This window comes from Bacillus rossius, chromosome 17, assembly GCF_032445375.1.
Source record: "Bacillus rossius redtenbacheri isolate Brsri chromosome 17, Brsri_v3, whole genome shotgun sequence".
NCBI classification, from domain to species: Eukaryota; Metazoa; Arthropoda; class Insecta; order Phasmatodea; family Bacillidae; genus Bacillus; species Bacillus rossius.
The window spans coordinates 18,340,837-18,360,961 of record NC_086344.1 but is presented as its reverse complement, the minus strand read 5'-3'; the positions used below and the strand labels follow the sequence as shown (position 1 = coordinate 18,360,961).

The window sequence follows — 20,125 nt, the reverse complement described above, 5'->3', positions numbered from 1 at the left end:
GGGAATGGGTTTACATGACATCAAAATCATTATTTGTCCCCTCCAACTTTATGAACACAGCTACGCCTATGCCGGTACAGCATTTTAGGAGTTAAGAATTTCATCTCGTCAATATGTTGGAAAAACAATTTTTTTTTACAATGTGTAATAATGAATTTTGACCCAAGCAAGGGAAATAAGATAATTATACAGTTTGTTCATCTTATTTTATTATAAAATAAAAATTTGACAATGAAATAATATGTTTAATGAAATTATAACTGTTATAATTATTTTAATTGCTAAGTAACATTAAAATAAGCCAGTGTCCCAGTGTTTTCTCTTTCTGAACTAATATTAGATTTTTTTTATTTGATGCTCTTTAGTTACGTAACCATTTTACATGTTGACAAATGTTACCCTCACTCTACAGCCTAGTTTTCCTATTATTTGAAGGTGCCCTTGTGTCTAAAATGTCTATGGAATATTTACATTGGAATTGTGTTGATTATTGTTTTGACGTTTGACTGCATTAAATTACTTTTCCAGTGGTTGGCAAATATTGTAGTTGGCTTTATTTTTACTTGTTAAGCTAATTAAAAGTCAAATAAAGACCTTCGAGATGGTGCTTAATTTGCCACCTCTGCCGGACACTTTGAAACAAATCCAACGATTTCTAAATGTGGCAAATCAATTCGAGCAAAGAGATATTGCTGTGGCGTATTGGTGTAAGTAACTTTAAACAAATTTATCATAACACTACGAACTTAATTAGTCCTTCTAACAGCTACTGGCGATGAGAGATGTAGTTTTTGTATTTGTTTTGTATAAACATTGGCAGACATTAGTTTTTTTAAAATCCATTCTGACCAAGTAGAGACTTTTTGTAATTGTATTATTTTTTTTGATTCATTGTGTAAAGTTACCTTTGTGAAGCTGATCAAGTCGTACTGGTGGAACCAAACATTTCGAAATAATTATCGGACGTCGTGGCTTTTTAGAACGGAAAGAATAAAAATCGGAAAACATGGTTTTCATACACTACACTCGTCCATAAATTTACCCTGAAGGATGGTTTCTTAATTCCTACTAGTTTGTGAAAAATAATAGTTTATAGCATTATACGTTGCTGCTTCAGGGAACGAAAAGTAAATAAAAACGGAAAATATGTTTTTCAAGAACGAGAGACTTCACTAAATGTATACTGAAAACATGGTTTCTTAATTCCTACTGGTTCGTGAAAAATAACAGTTTAAAGCTTACATTACAGTAACTGTTTTCACACTGCTGCCGCCATTCACAGTTTACCCGCGATCGTGTATCTCTTTGTTTAGCACAATTGTAGCAAACTTTGGAGAGTTAAAAATACGCCAATTCTTCCATTTCATATATTGAAGTTTAACCTTGGATCCTGAAGGATTGTTCCTGATGGCATGATCCTGTAGGCCTGATCCTGTGGTACACGATGCTTGCTATTTTAGTTCAGTCTATCAAAAGATCCCGTAGATAAAAAAAAATATTGTCATATAATGAAGAATTATGATTGTAAGTCGAATATAATTTTTTTTTTAAAACCTACAATCATAATTCTTTATTATTTTGCATTTTATTTTATATGTAGGATCATCAGACATATTGAACTAAAACTGCAAGCATCATGTACCACAGGATCAAGCCAACAGGATCATGCCATTAGGATCAAGCCTTTAGTATCCAGGGATAAACTTGGATGTATGAGACACCAGTCATAACGACCAGTCATAACGAATGCAATGTATGACAGCTGTAATCAAAAAATTTCCTGGAAAGTATGCAAAATTCAATGTGTCAGCTACTTCAGTGCACAGCATGTATTCCTCACAGCAAATGAGCCATGTTAACAATTCAGTTAAAATTTTAGGCTCCCATTAGACTCATTTGTTATGCCACTCAAAATAGTACCTACTTTAAATGCAACGTAACAAAACAAACACTTTGCATTACATTTACATACTTATTCTAATAAAACAACAAACATCAAATGCAATCATTACAAATTTCTTACAACTGCAGTCCAATCGTTATTGAAAAATTTCATTATTGCAACAAAACCTACATTGACTAAGCTTCTCCAAAACTAAATTAAAAAAAAAACTCACAGGTAAACACAAACAATGAATGGCAGCGATTGCGTGAATTCATAGGTATAGTAATGTTAGCTGTAAACTGTTATTTTTTCACAAACCAGTAGGATTTAAGAAACCTTCCTTGCAGGGTTAATTCAGGAACATCTCTAGGAAAACATATATTCCTATTTATTTCAGGGTAAATAATGAATTGTGGTGGCAGCGTAAAAGCACAGGTATTGTATTGTAAGATATAAAATTTTAATTTTTTCACAAACCATTAGGAATTACTAAACCATCCCTTGGGAGTAAATTTAGGGATGTGTGTAGTGTGTGAAAACCAAGTTTTCTGACTTTTTTTCTTTCCATTCTAAAAAGCTGATAGGTAATTACCGATTTCGGGTTTCTTTTACTATTGATGGATGTAAATTTTAAATTAAAAATATAACATTTTGTATCATGTCTTCATACATCTGTTTTAGCTTTTCATCCAAAAATATTTAACTCATGTAGGTTTTAAGTTCAATTAACAAACTAAATTATTATTCCAGTTCTAAATGGTAACACCAGTGTGGCTTGATGCTAAAATATATCCTAAAAATCTGATAAGGTTGTTACTTTCTATACTTACCTGTATTGGAATACTTCAAGTAGTTCACCAGTTGTTTTGTGTTTTAACGAATGGCTGGGTTAGGTTCGGTACATTCATAATAGCATTAAGTCATGATAATGATTGGTTTGGTTAGGTTAGGTTAGGTTAGCTTAGCTTAGCGTGGCTACATGAAAATAATAGGTTTATTTTATTCACATACTCTTTTTCATCTCTTCTAACTCTTGGGATGCCCTCACACATTTGGGGGGTGTTGGGGTGTTGTTCTACTTGTGTGTGTGAGGGGGGGGGGGCAAGATGCGTTCAGGTCAGTTGGTTCATACCCTCGAAGTTGTTCCTGTTGAGAAAGACTTGTGTGGGCAAGTCGTCTGCTCGGTGTTTTGGTGCAATCTCCTACTTCTTTAATGTTCGTAATGTTGAGTGAATCCTTATCTTTAGGTTTCCGGAGCAATGAATGACTTATTTATCATGTAACATGTAGGTAACATTGATCGTATATTTATGTATGATGATTTTTTTAAATTAACACGTTTTTATTTGTTATGTAGATTTGATATATTTTTTGAAATATTTTTAGGATATTTGCTATTTAATTAGGTGTAGAGGAAAACCAAAGTGAGAATTTTCCACGAGGTAAAGACTTTTTACTTAGTGTCACGAGTGGGTCATTGTACATTCAGTGAAAAACAGTGGAAGTTCATATATCCAGTATACTGTGGTTGGGCGCATTCAGTAGTCCAGCACCAATTGAGCTGCTAGCATTCAGATATTTTCAGGGTGGATTCCACTGTCGACTCTGGCTGCCATGTTGCATTACTGCTCTGCCGACATTTTAAGTTTGTTCAGAGTTCATCGTTTCTGTCCGTTTTAATTTCGGTAGAGTGTTTTCTCCTTTTTAGCGGGTTACATGTCATGGGTCCATTTCCATTATGATTTTTTTGACATGAATTTCCGACAGGAATATGAATGTCTTTAATCTGGGTTTGGGTATCACTTAGGCTGAGGATTTTACACAGCTTAAAACTCCGTAAACTATGAAAGCTACAGAGTTGAAGTAAATATATCTTAGTAGAACAGACTCTTGCTCGTGGTTGTTACATATGACTCACCCGGTTAACGTTTAAAATGATGATGTAATGAGTGTTAGTGGGGAGCATCAAATTGAAGTCTGTGAGAGCTGTCACTTTGAAAGTAATGGACTGATTTGCGTAATTTAGACTTAAATTTTTTGTGAGTGAGCAATGAGTGGTGCTAGTTGAGTGAAACAACTATAAAGTTACTAACTTTGGTTTTGGAGTCATAATACGCAAAATGTCTGAGTGAAAACGGGTTAGGTTGGAGAAAAGAAAGAAAACAAGCTAAATCGCCCAAGCAGAAGCAATTAAAAATGCAGAGAAGTGTCGTAGGTATTGAATGAGGCAGAAGTAGCCAAGAGAAATGAACCTGTGGGGCAAAATGAGCCCCCAAACTAGGCCTAAAATTTGTGCTCGAGCGAGCCTCAGCCGTCTACCTCGTGAGAAGTGACGGGAATGCAGAAAATAGTTTGGTAATGGACGTGGATATGCTCTCTGATGTTTCACATGTTGATATGGAGTCTGTTGTGCCAGTGGTTGTGAACGATGGGCCGGGTTTGTTGCGGTCTCAATTTTTCTGGCATGGCAGCCCGACCATCACGTAAGATGTTCATCGAATTCACGTCAAAAAATTAAGCAAAATCGATTTTGTTAAATTATTTTATTTATTTTATACACAAAATTCCCATTCAACACTATGGAAATGCATGAAGCAAACCCCTGGACACTGTAGTCCAAAATACAGTTCACCCAGAATCTTAAAGAAGACCAACACTCATATGCTGTTTTTCTTTCCATAGAGAAGCTTATTACAAGGTTGCTAACTGTCTGGAAAACAGGGGGAATTTTGTGAGCACCAGGGATATGTCAGGGAATTTCATTTTGTTTCAAGGTTTTTTTTTTTGAATATGAGCTTCGCAACCGCTTGTCAAGCATCAGTATCGTAGACCCGAATACAGTAGCGCAGTCCACCTGAAGCTTATATGTATTATTGTAATGCTAGGTATGCATATTAATGCACACATACTCAGTACCTGTTGTAGAATTCTAGTTTACATTTTGCTGACCTTCAAACATATCACGTTGTGTTGTCTGGAGCTCTCTAGTGGCATTTTCGAGGTCGACTAGACATAAACTGGTGGGTGGTTAACCTGAAGCTGATATATTTTCTTATTGCACAACATTATAAATTATCAGGGGAAAAATCTTGTAAAATGTATAGGTCAGGGAAAACCTATAAATGTCAGGGAATTTCAAAATTTTAAACTAGTGACAACTCTTTATTACTACTCGCCTGTACCTATTGTACATAAATGTTTTGTTGGTATTCCTATTGAAACTGTACAGGTTGAGTGAATTTGACTGATATAGTTTAACCACATGTTCATAACAAAAAAATATAAATTGAAAACATCTATGCGATTTATGGTCTAAAGTACTTCCCAATGCTGGTATATGCCTTTGAAGTTTGGGCTAATATTTTTATTGTAAATAATAGAAAAAGAAACTTGATCATGTTTATTTGAATGAAGTTATACAACCACCACAAATAACTGGGAGCATTAACACATCACAAAAATATGTAGAAATTAAAGGTGTTACTCCCACTTATTTATATGAAATAATTGTGCTACAATGGCAAAATTCTGTGTGGGTGTTGAATGTCATTCAATTAAACATAATCCAGATGATTAGTGTTCTGTCTTAAATACTTTCTCAATTATTTACAATAAAACAATAAAGATGTTGTTCGGCTTCAATTTCAAAATACATATGAGCCTTGGGAAGAAGCACTTTAGACCGAAAGTCGTACCATGTTTTCAACTTATTTTGTCGTGATGAACCTGCAGTCGAAGTTTGTCATTCGAATTCAGACTCAGTCTGTGTACACGTTTGTTAGTCAGGCACGGCCTTGGTGACGAACGTGGCAGATTAAAGACCTTGCCTTTGTTACGCATCAGTAATAACAGAGTGAACAGTAAACCTAAGCTCTGCTATCATTTTGTCACACTTCACTCACTCCTGATGACTTGTGTAACGGGTGGATCTTTTAGTTTCAAAAGGCAAAATAATGATTTCGTCTAGATATAGTACCTCTATGTTTATTTAACTCTTAATTACATAATAGTTTTTGATAAATTGGTTGACAAATATATTAAAATTATTAAATTATATTAAAATATATTACAATTACATAATTTAAAGAATGGGCCGGTCCTAATTAGAAAATTACCATTAAGTTTTATTTGAAATATAATTAAAATATAATCGGAAACAATAAACAGGCTAAGTTTCACAATCTCATTAAATTCCCGAAAGAAAAATTTCTGCTGTCCCGATCTTTTCAACATCGCGATTTCATGTTTATACAGAAGACATAAAAAAGGCTGGAGGACTGGAGGTTTGACGTTCGCTGGCCGAAGTTGAGCTGCTGACGAGGCGTCAGGGCGCCTTAGTCGTCCTGATTGCTGGGAACGATTGGGGAGACAGGTCTGACAAAGATTAAACGGGAGTGTACAGGAGGCGGAAAAAGTTTAAGTTCTTGCAGCAAAAAAATGACTGGAGACATTATTTTCCAAAAATTCAAATTCAGAATTGTGCCAGAAATATTAGTTGGTGGCACACTTTGTGGTACGTTGCAGCCAGGCTCCACGCGTTGCAGCTGGCCTTGAAGATGGACCGCAAGTCGAAGGAGGCGCAGGCGGTGTCCGTGGCGCTGCTGGACTGGCTGGAGAAGGAGAAGAAGGGCAACCAGTCGAGCGAGATACGGCAGGCGGCGGCCGCCAAGACGCACCTCGAGGAGATAGCCACCAGGCTGCTCGAGAAGGCATATGAACTCGACTTGGCGGAGCAGTACGGCAAGTAAGTGAATCTAGGAGCGGGTGGGATGTTGGATGACCTTGCAAACAACATTAATACATGTTCGCAGGCTTTCACGGCCATTGTCTGAAGTAGCTTGGCGTCTGGGTTGTAGCCGCGTCCTTGGCGAATAATATGCCGACGTTTCGGTCAACATTGCATATCCAAAAATCTAGTTTATCCAAATGTGTTAGGTTAAAAATAAATGTTAAAAAAAATTTAATTTTTGTTTTTTAAAAATTATAATTCCATGCTTGAACCAATTATCATCATGGTTAGTCTTTTTTGTGAATGTAATAATGTTAAACGTTGTGTTGCATTATAACTAAACACTTAAATATAAATGTATTTTGCTGCACAATGTTTTACAGCAATTATTCGGCTACTCTGAAAATATGATAATCCAAACAGGTTTCTGTACCAATAAGTTTGGATTAAGCAAGAATCTATTGTACTCGTATAGCTGTAAAATTTTAGCACTCAATTAGGTAAATTACCTAATTTTATGCCATTATTTGCATTAAGGAAGTAAAAATTTTTTAAGATTTAGTCATATTTTTATTAAAGTGAAATATTTTACTACTTAATGTGCCAATAGAGGAATGAATAGATATACTGGTATGTAAGAATGTTAGTAGGTACGTAATTCCTTTGGGTGTGGGTCCCGTCTCCTTGAATGTGCAGGCCGATAATCCACTACTTCTACACGGCGGGCGTGCTGTTCGACGTGATGCAGCAGTTCGGGGAGCTGTCGGAGGAGGCGACGCAGAAGCGCAAGTACGCCAAGTGGAAGAGCGTGTACATCAGCGGCTGCCTGAAGAGCGGGGAGACCCCGGTGCCGGGCCCGCCGGGCGAACAGGGGGCGGCGGGGGGAGGCAAGCCCTGGGACGACGACGACGAGATGGAGCTCCAGAGTTTCCTGGGGGGCCACGAGAAGCCTGGTCCCGAGAAGCCAGGTACCTCTGTTAACAAGGCTGCCAAACACCCCACAGAGCTCCGCCCGGCCGGGCGCACGAGGGCACTAGGGCGGACACTGGCTGGCACAAAATGTCTCTTTGCCTCGATGCGCCTGGCACCGAACTGTCGTGCAGTGTCTTTGCCTCTTCATGCTAAGTGCCGAATTAGCGTGCAGTCTTTACCTCTGTGCACTAGGCACCAAACTGGCTTGCTGTCTTTGCCTCTACGTGCCAGGCACTGAACTGGCATGCATTCCTTGCCTCTACGCGCCAGGCACCTAATTGGCGTGCAGTCTCTTACCTCTATGTGCTAAGCACCGAAATGACATGCAGTCTATGCGTCTACGAACTAAGCACCGAACTGGTATGCAGTCTTTGCCTGTATGGGCCAGGCACCGAACGACGTGCAGTCTTTGCGTCAGTAATGTGGTGATCCTGTAATTTCATGGTCAAATATAAATGATAAAGGTACCTATCTTATTTAGAATAATGCGTTTTAAAATTTTTGAACCTGAAAATACCCATTTTTAATTTTTATATTTTTATCTGTTCAAAAAAATACACATGAAAAATTAATTCATGAAATGAATCTACCATAGGATAGTAAAATGGCTGTTAATCCAGTGGCAACCATTTCTACGTATGGTTGGGAAAAAAAATGGAAATTTTAATGGGCAAGTTTGGCATGGAAAATTACCTGATTGTAAATATGTGATTATCACAAAGTCCACTGTGGGGTTGATTTTCACGCAGAGATAAACAGTGTTGCCCCTGTTAATTATCACACAGTTGGACGACATCATTTGTAAATTTTGCTGCAGTGGTTTGTTTTTAGAGATTTTTTTTTCTCTTGCAAGAAGCGGGAAGCGGGGCTTCCCACGTGTCGCCAGTGCAGCCAACATCGGACTTCACGCCGTCGCCCTCGACAGGCGGGGAGGGAGCTAGCTCGTCGGGCGGGCCCAGCTCGTCCTTCGTGGCCAGCGAAGAGGCCGGAGGCACCGGTGAGATAACTACAACGGTACCTCTCCGCTCTTGCGTGCGTTGGAGAGTGTTCCGGGTAGGGTTCTGCGAATATTCGAAATTTCCGAATTCGAGTTCGAATTTTTTGATATTCGATTCGTAAATTCGAATTGAATTCATTTTACAATAATTCGACTTGACATCCCCCTCCCCCAATTTTTAAAGAAATGTAAATGGACGATTACATCTTCCACTTACAAAAAATTATACATCGAAACCACTTATTTACGTTACCGTTATTTACGTTTTCACGTTATTTGAACCATTTTATTTCTGTCCCGTTTTAACCTCATTTGATGTAATGCAATGAATTCCCGTTGTTTACAACGCGCCTATTGCTTTACGCAATTTACGCCGTTCGTTCTGATAAAACTGCTTACTAACTTAATTAATCCTATTACAAAGTAATCTTATGTGTAAATCGTGTTTTAAAGACTTTTTAAAAGTTAAAAAATTCATCTTTAACGTCTCGGGAGTCGCTTTATACCGCTTATAAAAACGTAAACAGCGCCAGTTTGGTTCTGTTGATTCCTGTATTCCTGTATAGAGCGTGCGCACGTAGTCAAAAATTGATATCGATAGCTCGCAGACTGCATGCACGCGCGCGCTCTGTCACTAACCGAGTTAACCTGCACGATCGTTATGCGTATAGTTACAAATCACGTTCTTGTTACGTTTTTCTTTTCTTTTACGTTGAATAAAATGGTTTTATTGCATCACTTATTAATTTAAATTATTTGGCATGCTTTCGCAAAGTCTACTTTTTAAATAAACGTACTTTCTTTGAATAGGTTTTGTTTTTATAGATTACTTAACATTTTTTTATGCATAATAGTATTCTCCGTTCACTCTTACCAGAGTTTTGAAAAAAACAAAGCCTCTTGTAAACGAAAATTTTCATTGGCTGCCGTCCGCCGCGCACATTATTCGTGCGCAAGAAATAGTCCCTTGGTTACGTACCATTTGTAAGTATTTTTACACTGCCTTTTTTATAACAATTGTTATATAGCTTTATAGCGTTTCACCATTAATATCCAATACAGTTTAATGTGTCAGCAAGTATTTACTTACAATTATGTTAGCAGACGCCGTGTGTAAAGTGTACAGTTGATACCCGGCGCAACAGTTGTATTTCGGATTCGCGCGCGCATGGTTTGTTATGGCTGACGCCGGACCGAGTTTTGTAAAGCACAGAATGGGAGTCTTTGAAAAGTGCACAGAAAACTAATGTATTGAATGTTTTCAAAACATTTTCAGACAAATATCCGGATTTCGTGTGAACGATATCGCGAGTTTAACTGCGGAATTTACGAGTGTTTTGAAGAGCAGTGTGCTTCGTGCAAGGAAAGAATTACAGGACACTCGGACATTAACAACTCCCGGGAAGAAAAGGAAACTTGAGTATCCTGTTATCAAAACTTGTGATGATTTTGTGAAGACGGCTATTAGGCGTAAAGTGCATAGTTTTTTCTTCGCAAATGAACCACCTACGCTGAACAAAGTGCTACGGTGCTTCCTGTTATATTACTTCTCCGTTATTTTATTAGCACCGACTGTACTGAAGTGTGTGTGTTGCAACTAGTGCTTGGCGCGCAAGATGAATTCAGCCTATCACTTGCTAGGCGGCGCGGTGATATTACGGTTTTTTTTTTTTTTTTCAAAACTCAGCTAAGAGTGAACCCTCGGTCTCATCCCTAATTATAAACTTGATTTTAGAATAAAATTTGCGATGCCTACGCGATAAAAACGGTAAATTAGTTGTTTTTTTTTGACGTGACGTCTAATAAATCAATGAACGCCGGCTGCACGCAAAAAAATGTCCCGTTACACACATTGTCCCGTTACGCTCATTGTACGCTTGCACCGCAACTATCTCTTCCACTCGATTGGAACAACCATCAATTTGACTTTTTCGAGGCGCATTAAACTTGAAACACTCCCATTCGTTTTCTACTTTTCCTATCATCGTCCTATCCTTAACAGAATAATACAGATTGGAAGAAGTTAAATAGCAAACATGTATAAAAGTTATAGTTAAAATAATCTCTTCGTTAAAGTAATAAACATATTTGAATTAATGAGTGCAAATAAAAGTAAATTCATCAATTAAATTGTAGATTTAATTTCACTTCTTCTTTGTATCCATACAAACTAGTGATAATTCAATAAAAAGATTCAATTTTATTCATAAAAGTATGCAATCATTTCATCAATGTTTTGTTATGACGTTGTCACGTTAAACTATCGTCCATAAACCGACTTTAGAGACAACCAATTTTTTTCTATTGTACCACTTCCTTATGCTGTGATATTTTTATTAATATTTTTATCCTTGGAAGTCAAACATGCTAAGCTTGATGTAAGTTTTTGGACACCTGTCGCACCTGTGTTTCCGTACCATGTGCGTCTCTGCCTGAGGACGGGAGCAGATAGCAGTTCCCGAAACTTCGCTTGTTTCTGTTTTGGTAAAACTATTGTGTTTGTTTCGTCTTTTCGTTTTGTCGTGTTTTTGTCTCGTTTCTCGTTTCAACGGTTGTGCTGAATTATTTTGGGTTCAATATTTTTGTGTTGTCATAATTTGTGGGGGTTTTTTATCGTTCTATTCTGTTTTGGAAAACTATTGTGTTTGTTTCGTCTTTTTGTTTTGTCGTGTTTTTGTTTTGTTTCAACTGTTGTGCTGAATTTTTTTGGGTTCAATATTTCTGTGTCGTCATCATTTGTTTTTTTTTCTCTTTTTTTTTTCTTTCTCTTAGTACATTTTTCTTTGTCTTTCTTTGTTTGTTGACCATATTCCTGTTACGGAATATTTTGTGGTGTTTATATCCGTGTTGACAACAGCGATTTTTTGCTTAATTTTGTGTTTTTTTTGTCTTTTCTTGGGTATTTTTATTTATTTATTTATTTATTTATTTTTATTTTTTAGTTTTTCTTCAACAGAAAAAGTTTTTGCAATGGCCTATGTCCAAAAACTTACATCAAGTCATGCACTCCCATTGCACAAATCTTTCAAAGATAACATGCTAAATAGGGTGGCAAGTGAGAGAGTTTTCTCTACTGCAGGCAACATACCTAGTTACCAGCCGCAGAGAATTGTTGTTGCCGCACCATGTCGATGAACTCACCTTTCTCCATGACAATTTGAAATTATTTGCGAAGTGATTTATAGACATATAATTTTTAATTTTTCTTTTAATTTTTGAGAATCTGATTGTGCTTCTTCAAAATTGTCTCACTTTAATTTTAGTTACTTGATTTAAACTGTGAATTTTGTGACAAGTTTTTCAAATGTGGTATGTTAAAAATTTTTTATGATCTATGTTATTTTAATAAATATTCCCAAATTCGATTCGAAAAAAATTCGAAACTCTTGAATTTTTTTGAAATTGGATTCGAATTCGATTCGAACTGAAAAATCACAATTCGCAGATGTCTAGTTCCGGGTTGCCACTTCTTGGCAAAATCATGAATTGTTAGGGAATTATGTGAGCGTCAGGGAAATCAGAGATGTGTCAGACAATTTTCTTTTGTGTCGGGGGATTTGTGAATATGAGTTACGCAGCCATTTGTCAACGTACCTGCATACAGTAGTGTGTCAACATGAAGCTGACTTGTTTTCTTGTAGTACTAGGTATACATTTTAACACAAACATACTCCCAACTTGCTTTAAATTCTAGGTTATGTTTTACAGGCATTTGAACTTGGCACTTTGTGTGGCATTTTCAAGGGTGAATATAGGCAAATTGGGGGGTGGTCCACCAAAAGCTGAAATATTTTCTTATAATGCTACATTGCCAGGGAAAAATCTGTATCTTGTCAGGGAAAACCTGGAAATGTGTGTAAATTTTCCAAATTTTAAAATAGTAGTGGTAACCCTGTCATTGTATGCACAGTTTTATAGTGGAATCACAATAACATGACGGCACAAGGCAAACAGCATAATGCAACACACTAATATATTGTGACATGTAAACATGCTGTTTTTACTCATGTTTCAAAACAAGATAAACATTGAAATATGTGAAATGTTTCTTGCATTACATAATGCACATAACATACTTAACTGTCAATGCTGGCAAGTTTTTTAAATCTACATGTTTGAGTGATATATTTCAAATTCAAGGTTATCATTTAGTTGGAAAAATCACTTTGTGAGATTTCACAAATAAATTTAGTAAACAACACCATTAAAAACATGTATAATAATAGTATTAAAATGCCCCAGTACAACTTTCCTTTAAAATCTTCATAATTATTGCACTCTTTTTCAGTAACGACGTTCCTATGGTGTAATGGAAATAGAAAATCTTTGCAGTCCGGGGGGTGTATTACGTCCGCCCTTTATGTTGCACTGTTACAAATGTGTTGAGCATAATTGTAGAGAAATTTTTTTTGCTTCCTTCGTGTTGCATCCTTCATGCCATTGTGCCGCCAATTAGCATTTTTTGGCCCAGTTGTAAATTTGAATTTTTTAAATTATTATTTTAGCAGTAATTTGGTAGCAAAACTTAAACTTATTCCACTCAATGCACGGTTCCACTTAATCTTTGTCAGGCTAGTTCCCCAATTCTTTCCCAACGACATATCTGATTTTTGCCAACGATCTCATGAGCCAACATGCAGGCTAGTCTCATCCCCACTTGGGTGCACGTCTGCGCACGGTAACACTGCCGGTCGCCGTGACCAAGACAGCTTGTTCCTGCAGTCGGATGGTATCATGCACCAGCAGGCAAGCAGCTAAGTAGGCACTACCGCAGCTGGGCGGACAGCGTACCGCAAGCAGCGTGAACCACGTACCTGCAGGGATCACAGACACAAAAACACAACAAAAATAAACAATAACGGAAAGATAACCAAACATACTGACAGAACAAGGACAGGTAAACACAAAGTGATTAACATAATATATATAAAATGAAATAACATAGCCTTTCCTTGTTCCGTCAGTATGTTTGGTTCTAGCCTAAAAATTTTGGTATGTTCTTGCAAATTGTCTTATTATACGTGGTCATGTTTTATTTTGGATTGAAGATATTTAAAAATTACCCTTTGATGATAAAAGTTGTAGAAAACCTATTATTAAAATGTCATGAAAAATTCCTGCAAACTATTCACCAGTTATTTGTGTACACACCTGCCATAGATAATGTACAAATCTCGTTATCAAACACCCGTGGTCTTGAAGTATTAAGCGGTTTGTAAATGGCGTGTTGACACCTGGAGACGTGCACTATGGTTGGCGACACAGCAGGGCTTAACGGTGAAGTTACGGCATCAAGCCTTCTCTTACACTTAACCGTAGTACCACACAACTACACAAAAATCATGGATCATAAATTTATAATTCTAAACTAACCTGACCTGAACTAAAATTCAGACATTTTGCACTACCTAAGAACATAAACAAATACCATGACAAAAAAAAGATAATGTTATAAGAGTCTGAGTTTGTAGTAAACTAGATTTATCTGAAAACTAATATTGTCATTCAGTACGAAGCTCAAAGTTTGCACTGGGCAAGTGATCACGTGACAAGGTAATATTAATAATGTTAAATATTAAAGTAACTTAAAACAGGTATAAAATAGTTAAAGTGGTGACAGACATCACACATACATGCAAGCGACTGTGGTTATGTGGAATCACTGGTGACACTGATCAGTGTATTAGGCAATCTCACGTTTGAACCTGTAGTGTTTTTCTGAGCCTCGCAACTCTGCAGGGAGCCTGTTCCAGTCACGTGCTACAGAAACCGTGAAGGAATTGGAATAGTCTTTGAGTCTTGTGGGCGGGGATGCAAAGTTTAAGGTCCGGTTTCGAGTGCGTATTAAAACTGTGGGTGTCACATGAGACCAGTCGGTTAAACAAATAAACTTGGCTGGAATTTTCCCAAAATGTTGTGAATAACTTGGCATTTCCCCTCGCACGTGGTTGGTTTCTTGTTGCGTGCAGGTGGCGTGAAGCTGACCCCGGAGCTGACCTTGAAGGCCCAGAAGTACTGCAAGTGGGCGGAGAGCGCGCTGAGCTACAGCGACGAGCCGACGGCCATCGACTACCTCACCAAGGCCCTCAAGCTGGTGCGGACCGGGGTGGACGAGTGAGTGCACTAGTTCACAGCCCAAACACCTCGCTCATGGTCCCGTTATCAGAGACAAGATTTATGGTCTTATTTTTAGTCCAATTTTTTTTTAAAGCACAAGATTTCAGTGATTTTGTTTAGATTTTTATAAGTTTTTTTTATGTAATACTAATTACAACAAATTAGTGTGATGTTGACATGCTGAATTTTTCTGATAAAATAATTTGCAGTAAATAAAAATGAATTATTGTTGTACATTCTATAGTTTGAAAGTGAACCAATAAGACTTGCACGATTAAACAAATTAAACTAATTATGCACTTTGGTACAAACTTCCTATAGAAATGACATTTCTTGAATTTTTAGCACATTAAAAAAAATTCCTTTTTTTGTTATTGTAATTAATTTTTTTAAAATGCTGCTTAATTTCATAATTTAACTTTTGGTGCTATGTGGTGTATATTTACTTGCACACGGGTGTTATGCGGTGTGTTGACATTTTTTCAGTGTTATTTCTGTTTTATAGCAATTTACAGTATAATCTTGTACCTACCCATTATTTGTTTTGAGGACAAAGAATGAGGTTGCAGCCTGGTTAAATATGTGACTCGAAAAGTTTATTTTAGAAATTTAGTCAGAAATATTTTAACACTAGCATGCTCCCTGAGCCATAGACTGTAAGTAAGGAAATTTCCCAGCATTTACCTGGCGTGTTGTGGGAAGCAGTGGAAAACTGAAAGATGGCCGTACCATTTTTGGACCTGAGTGTTTCCTATGTTTAGAATTGCCACCATCTTGCTCTGTCCACAAGCAATCAAATTACTTTCTCATTGGGTTGTATTTGCATCGCAGAATATGTTTTAAATTTTTGATCTCAGTTTTATTTTGGGGTGATTTATAATTATTTGTTATTTTTCAAAATTTAATTTTAATAGTGAGTTTCAAAAAAAGATAGGTGCGAAAATCCAATACAGAACATTTTTCTATGTTAATTTTGTATTTTTCAACGAAATTCTTCTTGGTGATGTTTGGTGCTATGACTTGTTTATTTTTCTAGGTAAACAAGTTTGTTCCCGTCTGCAAAATTTGAAGGCCGCCTTTTTTGAAACTAATAATTATGCTTAATTTTTTTTACATTAATAAAGTATATTTTGTTTAAAAGTTAGTAGTCTAGGCCATATTTTACTGTTAAATATAAAGAAAAAAATAAACAGTTCTATTGTATATTATCCAAGCTAATTGCTTAAGCTAATTTTGAAGATAATGTGTAAGACTGCAAGACTGAAATGTCAGTCATGATTGTAAATATTGTTGCTATCATATTGTACATATTGTAGCTGTTACATCGGAAAAGGCATAAGAGCAAGTTGTAATAACATCCTAAGTTAAGCATTTCGAAAGTTCTTAAGTTTCCTGCACACCTTGATACCCAGCTATGCACAATTGAAGGTTTTGCATGTTAAATATTACTAGGAGTGATTCAGTAGTTTTGTAGAATGTCGCTTTCTAGCAACTTAAACACTGTGCACTGTAAAGAGAAAAAACACTGATTTAGGAGAAAAAAGTACAAAAATGTTATGCAGGTTTGCATGTCTGTACTGTAAAACTTTATGCTTAAGAATACACATGGACAACCTTCTTGTGATGTACAGTGTTGTTTTAGTTGCGAGTGAATCATAGCATCGTACAATGTTCTAATTAAAAAAAAAAAAACCCTGTTCTGGCACACAGTTGGATCTTTAGTTAGGAAAGCCCATTAATAGAAGGGCATTCTCATTTTGAAGTGAAGAAAAATAGCTATTTTAAGTTTGTTGTATATATCAGTACAAACATTTAAATTGGTCTGGCAGGTGTACTACTTCAAATCGAAAAGAGGAGACCGCCTGTATAAATCAGTATTAAAAAAAAAAATCCATGTAGGATATGCATGTGCACTTCTTGTAAAGTTGTAATAATTTTGCTTTAAGACATTCGCAAGGCTATTAAGTGCATTGCAAGCCTCAATACAGGGCCCTCTCTTAAAAACTAAATGCCCGGGGGCAAAAAATTTTGTTTGGCTTCCTTCCCATTACTTAATGTACAGTTTTTGACAACCACAATCTCTACAACAGGGAGGGGCAAGGGAATTTTGCCCCCCCTCTGAAACCTTGAAGTGGGGGCAAACGGGGGCAAAGAAAGTGCTGTGTAATCAATTTTTAGATAATAAAACTGCTTAAATAGCACCATTTTCCACCTTGAAATACAAATTTTCCCGGGGGAGGACCCCCGGACCCCCCGCTTCAATAGGGGGGATCAATGATTCTTTATAAAAAGGTATATTGCCCCCCCCCCCCCCCCCCTTTGGAAATTTAGTTGTTGCGCCCCTGCCTGTGTGTATTGCATAACTTTTAAGTAGTGATGGGTATATATAACAAATTTCTGGAATCAAAATCTGGAATTTTAATCCCAAAGAGTATCTTGAATATAACCCTTGATACTGAATCTAGATCTCAAAGGTCAAAAATTAAAAAAAAAAAAAAAAAAAAATTAAAAAATCAAAAATATTATTTATGGTGTTAAAACATTCTTCCCTTCAAATGTTTGTTTCACAAACTGAGTTTCCAGAATCAATACATACTATTGGTAATTTATTTATATATTACACCTTGAAATAATACCTTGCGGAATAGTAACAGCATAGGTATGAAGAAAATAATTGACCCTGTTAAACTTTAGGGGTATTCAGTGTTGAATTTTTTAATTTACTTTATTTCCTTTAATATTTTTTTTGCAGATTTTTTCATCAAATATTGAATCCATCAAATAATTTGGATTTGATGGTATTTAATGATTTGATTGGCCCATCCCTACTTGTAAGGTTTCCAATGAATTCTATTAGCAATTGATTTGTAATTTTGTTCTACTATCAGGGTATGCATAAAAAAAAAGTCTTGACACTAAACCGGGCCTCCATGGTGCCTGAAGATATTGCCCTCCCCCCTACTCCTCCCTCTACTCTCTCGCCTCTCCACTCTTTCCCCTCTCTACTCTCTCCCCTCTCCACTCTCCCCTCTTCTATTCCCACCCACTTTGCCCTCTGCTCACCCCTCTTCAACCCACTTACCTCTGGCCACTCCCCCTCTGCCCGTTCCCCTATCTCCCCCTCTGCCCATTACCCTCTCTCCCTCTTTGTCCACTCCCATTCACCCATCTCCTCACTTTCCCCTCTTCACTCTTCACTCACCCCTCTTCACTCTTTACTTTCCCCTCTTCACTCTTTACTTTCCCCTCTTCACTTTTACTTTCCCCTCTTCACTTTTACTTTCCCCTCTTCACTTTTACTCTCCCCTCTTCACTCTTCACTCACCCCTCTTCACTCAACACTATTCGCTCTCCATTCTCCACTCTCGACAGCCTTGCATGTATACAGTGATGAGATAATCCAGAGACTTATTTCACTGTAACATGTCAAGCATGTCAAGACATCTGTTTTGGAATTGGCAGCTTTTTGTGAAAAGATCGTCTTGTGATCACATTGTTTTTCAGAAATTTGTATTTTGTATCTCACGATACCCTCATATTTACATAATATAAAATTATTAATTCAACATTTTGATTTTAACCTTTATGATAAAACACATGTTTGAATTTTCTTTCTTTTTTATTGTAAATTAGGCATGGAGATCAAAATAAGTATTATAAATACCTATTAGTTAGTTATTATACTTAATACTTTGCTTGGGTAATTTAATAATTGGTGGTGAAGTTATTTATGTTAATATTGTTGCATTTAAGGCATTTCTGAGATAATAGATATAAAATGCATCTTAAATGAAATCCACCAAAAACTCAACTGCACGGCTACATAATGCAATTAAATTGGAGTAGCCTAGGCTTAATCTGGGGTAGGGTGATACTTGTATGTTTAAAACCCTAACCCTAAATAATATCTTTAATTCCTTTGGCAACCCAGAAAACACAACACAGCCTCTTTTTTTTAAAATTTAAAGTAAAAATCTAAGCATCAAATTTTTATGTCTTCGTCTGGCATTGAGCAGATATTATTCCTTTAATTTTCCTCTAGTAAAGTTTAGTAATGTCGAGGTCATTCCATTGTGTGTACTTTTTTTTTTGCTGTCTTATCTCGTAAGGACTTTCTTCAGGATATGTCCAGTCCTTGAAAGATCCTTAGTTTACAATTTGATAATTTTTTTTACTGTGCTGCTTAAAAGTCCTCAGTTTTTAATTAATTAATTGTTGCTAGAGTTTTTTGTTCATTAGGTAACAGAAAGTGTTATAAAAATTCTGTAAATATCATATTTGTCTATTGCAACTTATTAGTTTTTAAATGCTTGATATGAAAGGAAGTCAATTTGTAGAAAGTCATTGTTGCAAATGGTGTATCTGTAAAGCAGTTCACAAGAAGGAGAATCCTCCAGAAACTTTGTGTTGTTTCTCAAGTGTATAATGTTTAAAAATACAATTGTGGAAAATAAATGTGAATTTCTTGAATTACAAAATGAACTTTGTGAACAATTACACAAGATTAAACTTAAGTTGTAATAATTTCAGTGTTATTATTGGAGCTGGTTTTGTATTGCATGGTGGATTGACTTTTTTAATGGAACAGTATCTATCGCCTGTTAGTTAAAAAAAAAGTGTTGACGTTTTTTAATGTCTTTATCTTATGAGGTACTGCAACATGGTACAGAAAAATCATTATGTTCTACAACCTTAAATAGAGTTAATGTCTGTTGCAGTGGTTTTATATAGGTCCTTAAAAAGGCCTCAGAAAAGTTCTTAAACATTCTTTATTTATTTTTTTGGTTACAAAGATTAATGCGCCATGGTGCTTTAGAACTGTGTGAACACTACTTCTATGTATAAGCTTTTCTTCAACATTTTTTGGTGCTATTAATTTTTTATTTCATATTGTTACTCTATTTATATACTGTTTCTCTATAACATATTCACAACTCTCAATATTATCTGCACGACTCAAACCCATGTGAGTCGCTAATCAGGGCTTGCGAAGCCCTTTATTAATCTGTAAGTGTCAGAATCGTGTGATTCTTGTGCCTTTGATGTTATTTTTTTGTAATTATAAGCAGCTGGGATGACGAGAGATGTGATATTATATTTTAGCTAGCACAACTTTTACTTTTGCACGTACAATAGTTGTACTGAAATATTCGGATTTTGAACTGTGTAAGATGTCATTTTTATTGTCAAAGTATATATCTGTAGAAAAATGTAGTGCCTTTTTATTAGAATATGTTGTTGTGCATCTAATTTATTCATATTAAGCTCTTGCTGATGAAACTATAACCTATGCAGATAATAACAGCTTTCTCCAATAATGTTGTCTATTAAATTTTTGTTGAAAATGTTTTTCAGGCCAAAAAAATTGGCTTGAAAAAAATGGAGAAAATCTGGTGCACTATAGTGTAAACTGTTAACTTATTTT

At 36.2% G+C, this 20,125-nt stretch overlaps 1 protein-coding gene across 2 annotated transcripts; it reads left to right on the top strand.

Annotated features, from left to right (window-relative positions):
* Nucleotides 1-409: 409 nt before the first annotated feature.
* Nucleotides 410-17,929, top strand: LOC134540560 (vacuolar protein sorting-associated protein VTA1 homolog). 2 transcript variants are annotated; one of them, XM_063383378.1, is made up of 6 exons: nucleotides 410-707; nucleotides 6,410-6,629; nucleotides 7,311-7,582; nucleotides 8,443-8,583; nucleotides 14,553-14,697; nucleotides 15,737-17,929. In XM_063383378.1, the coding sequence occupies exons 1-6, from the start codon at nucleotides 602-604 to the stop codon at nucleotides 15,738-15,740; spliced, it is 888 nt and encodes a 295-aa protein (XP_063239448.1). In that variant the 5' UTR covers nucleotides 410-601; the 3' UTR covers nucleotides 15,741-17,929. The 2 variants fall into 2 exon arrangements, with proteins under 2 accessions (XP_063239448.1, XP_063239447.1); XM_063383377.1 differs by having other exon boundaries at nucleotides 413-707; nucleotides 8,440-8,583.
* The last annotated feature ends 2,196 nt before the right edge of the window (nucleotides 17,930-20,125 follow it).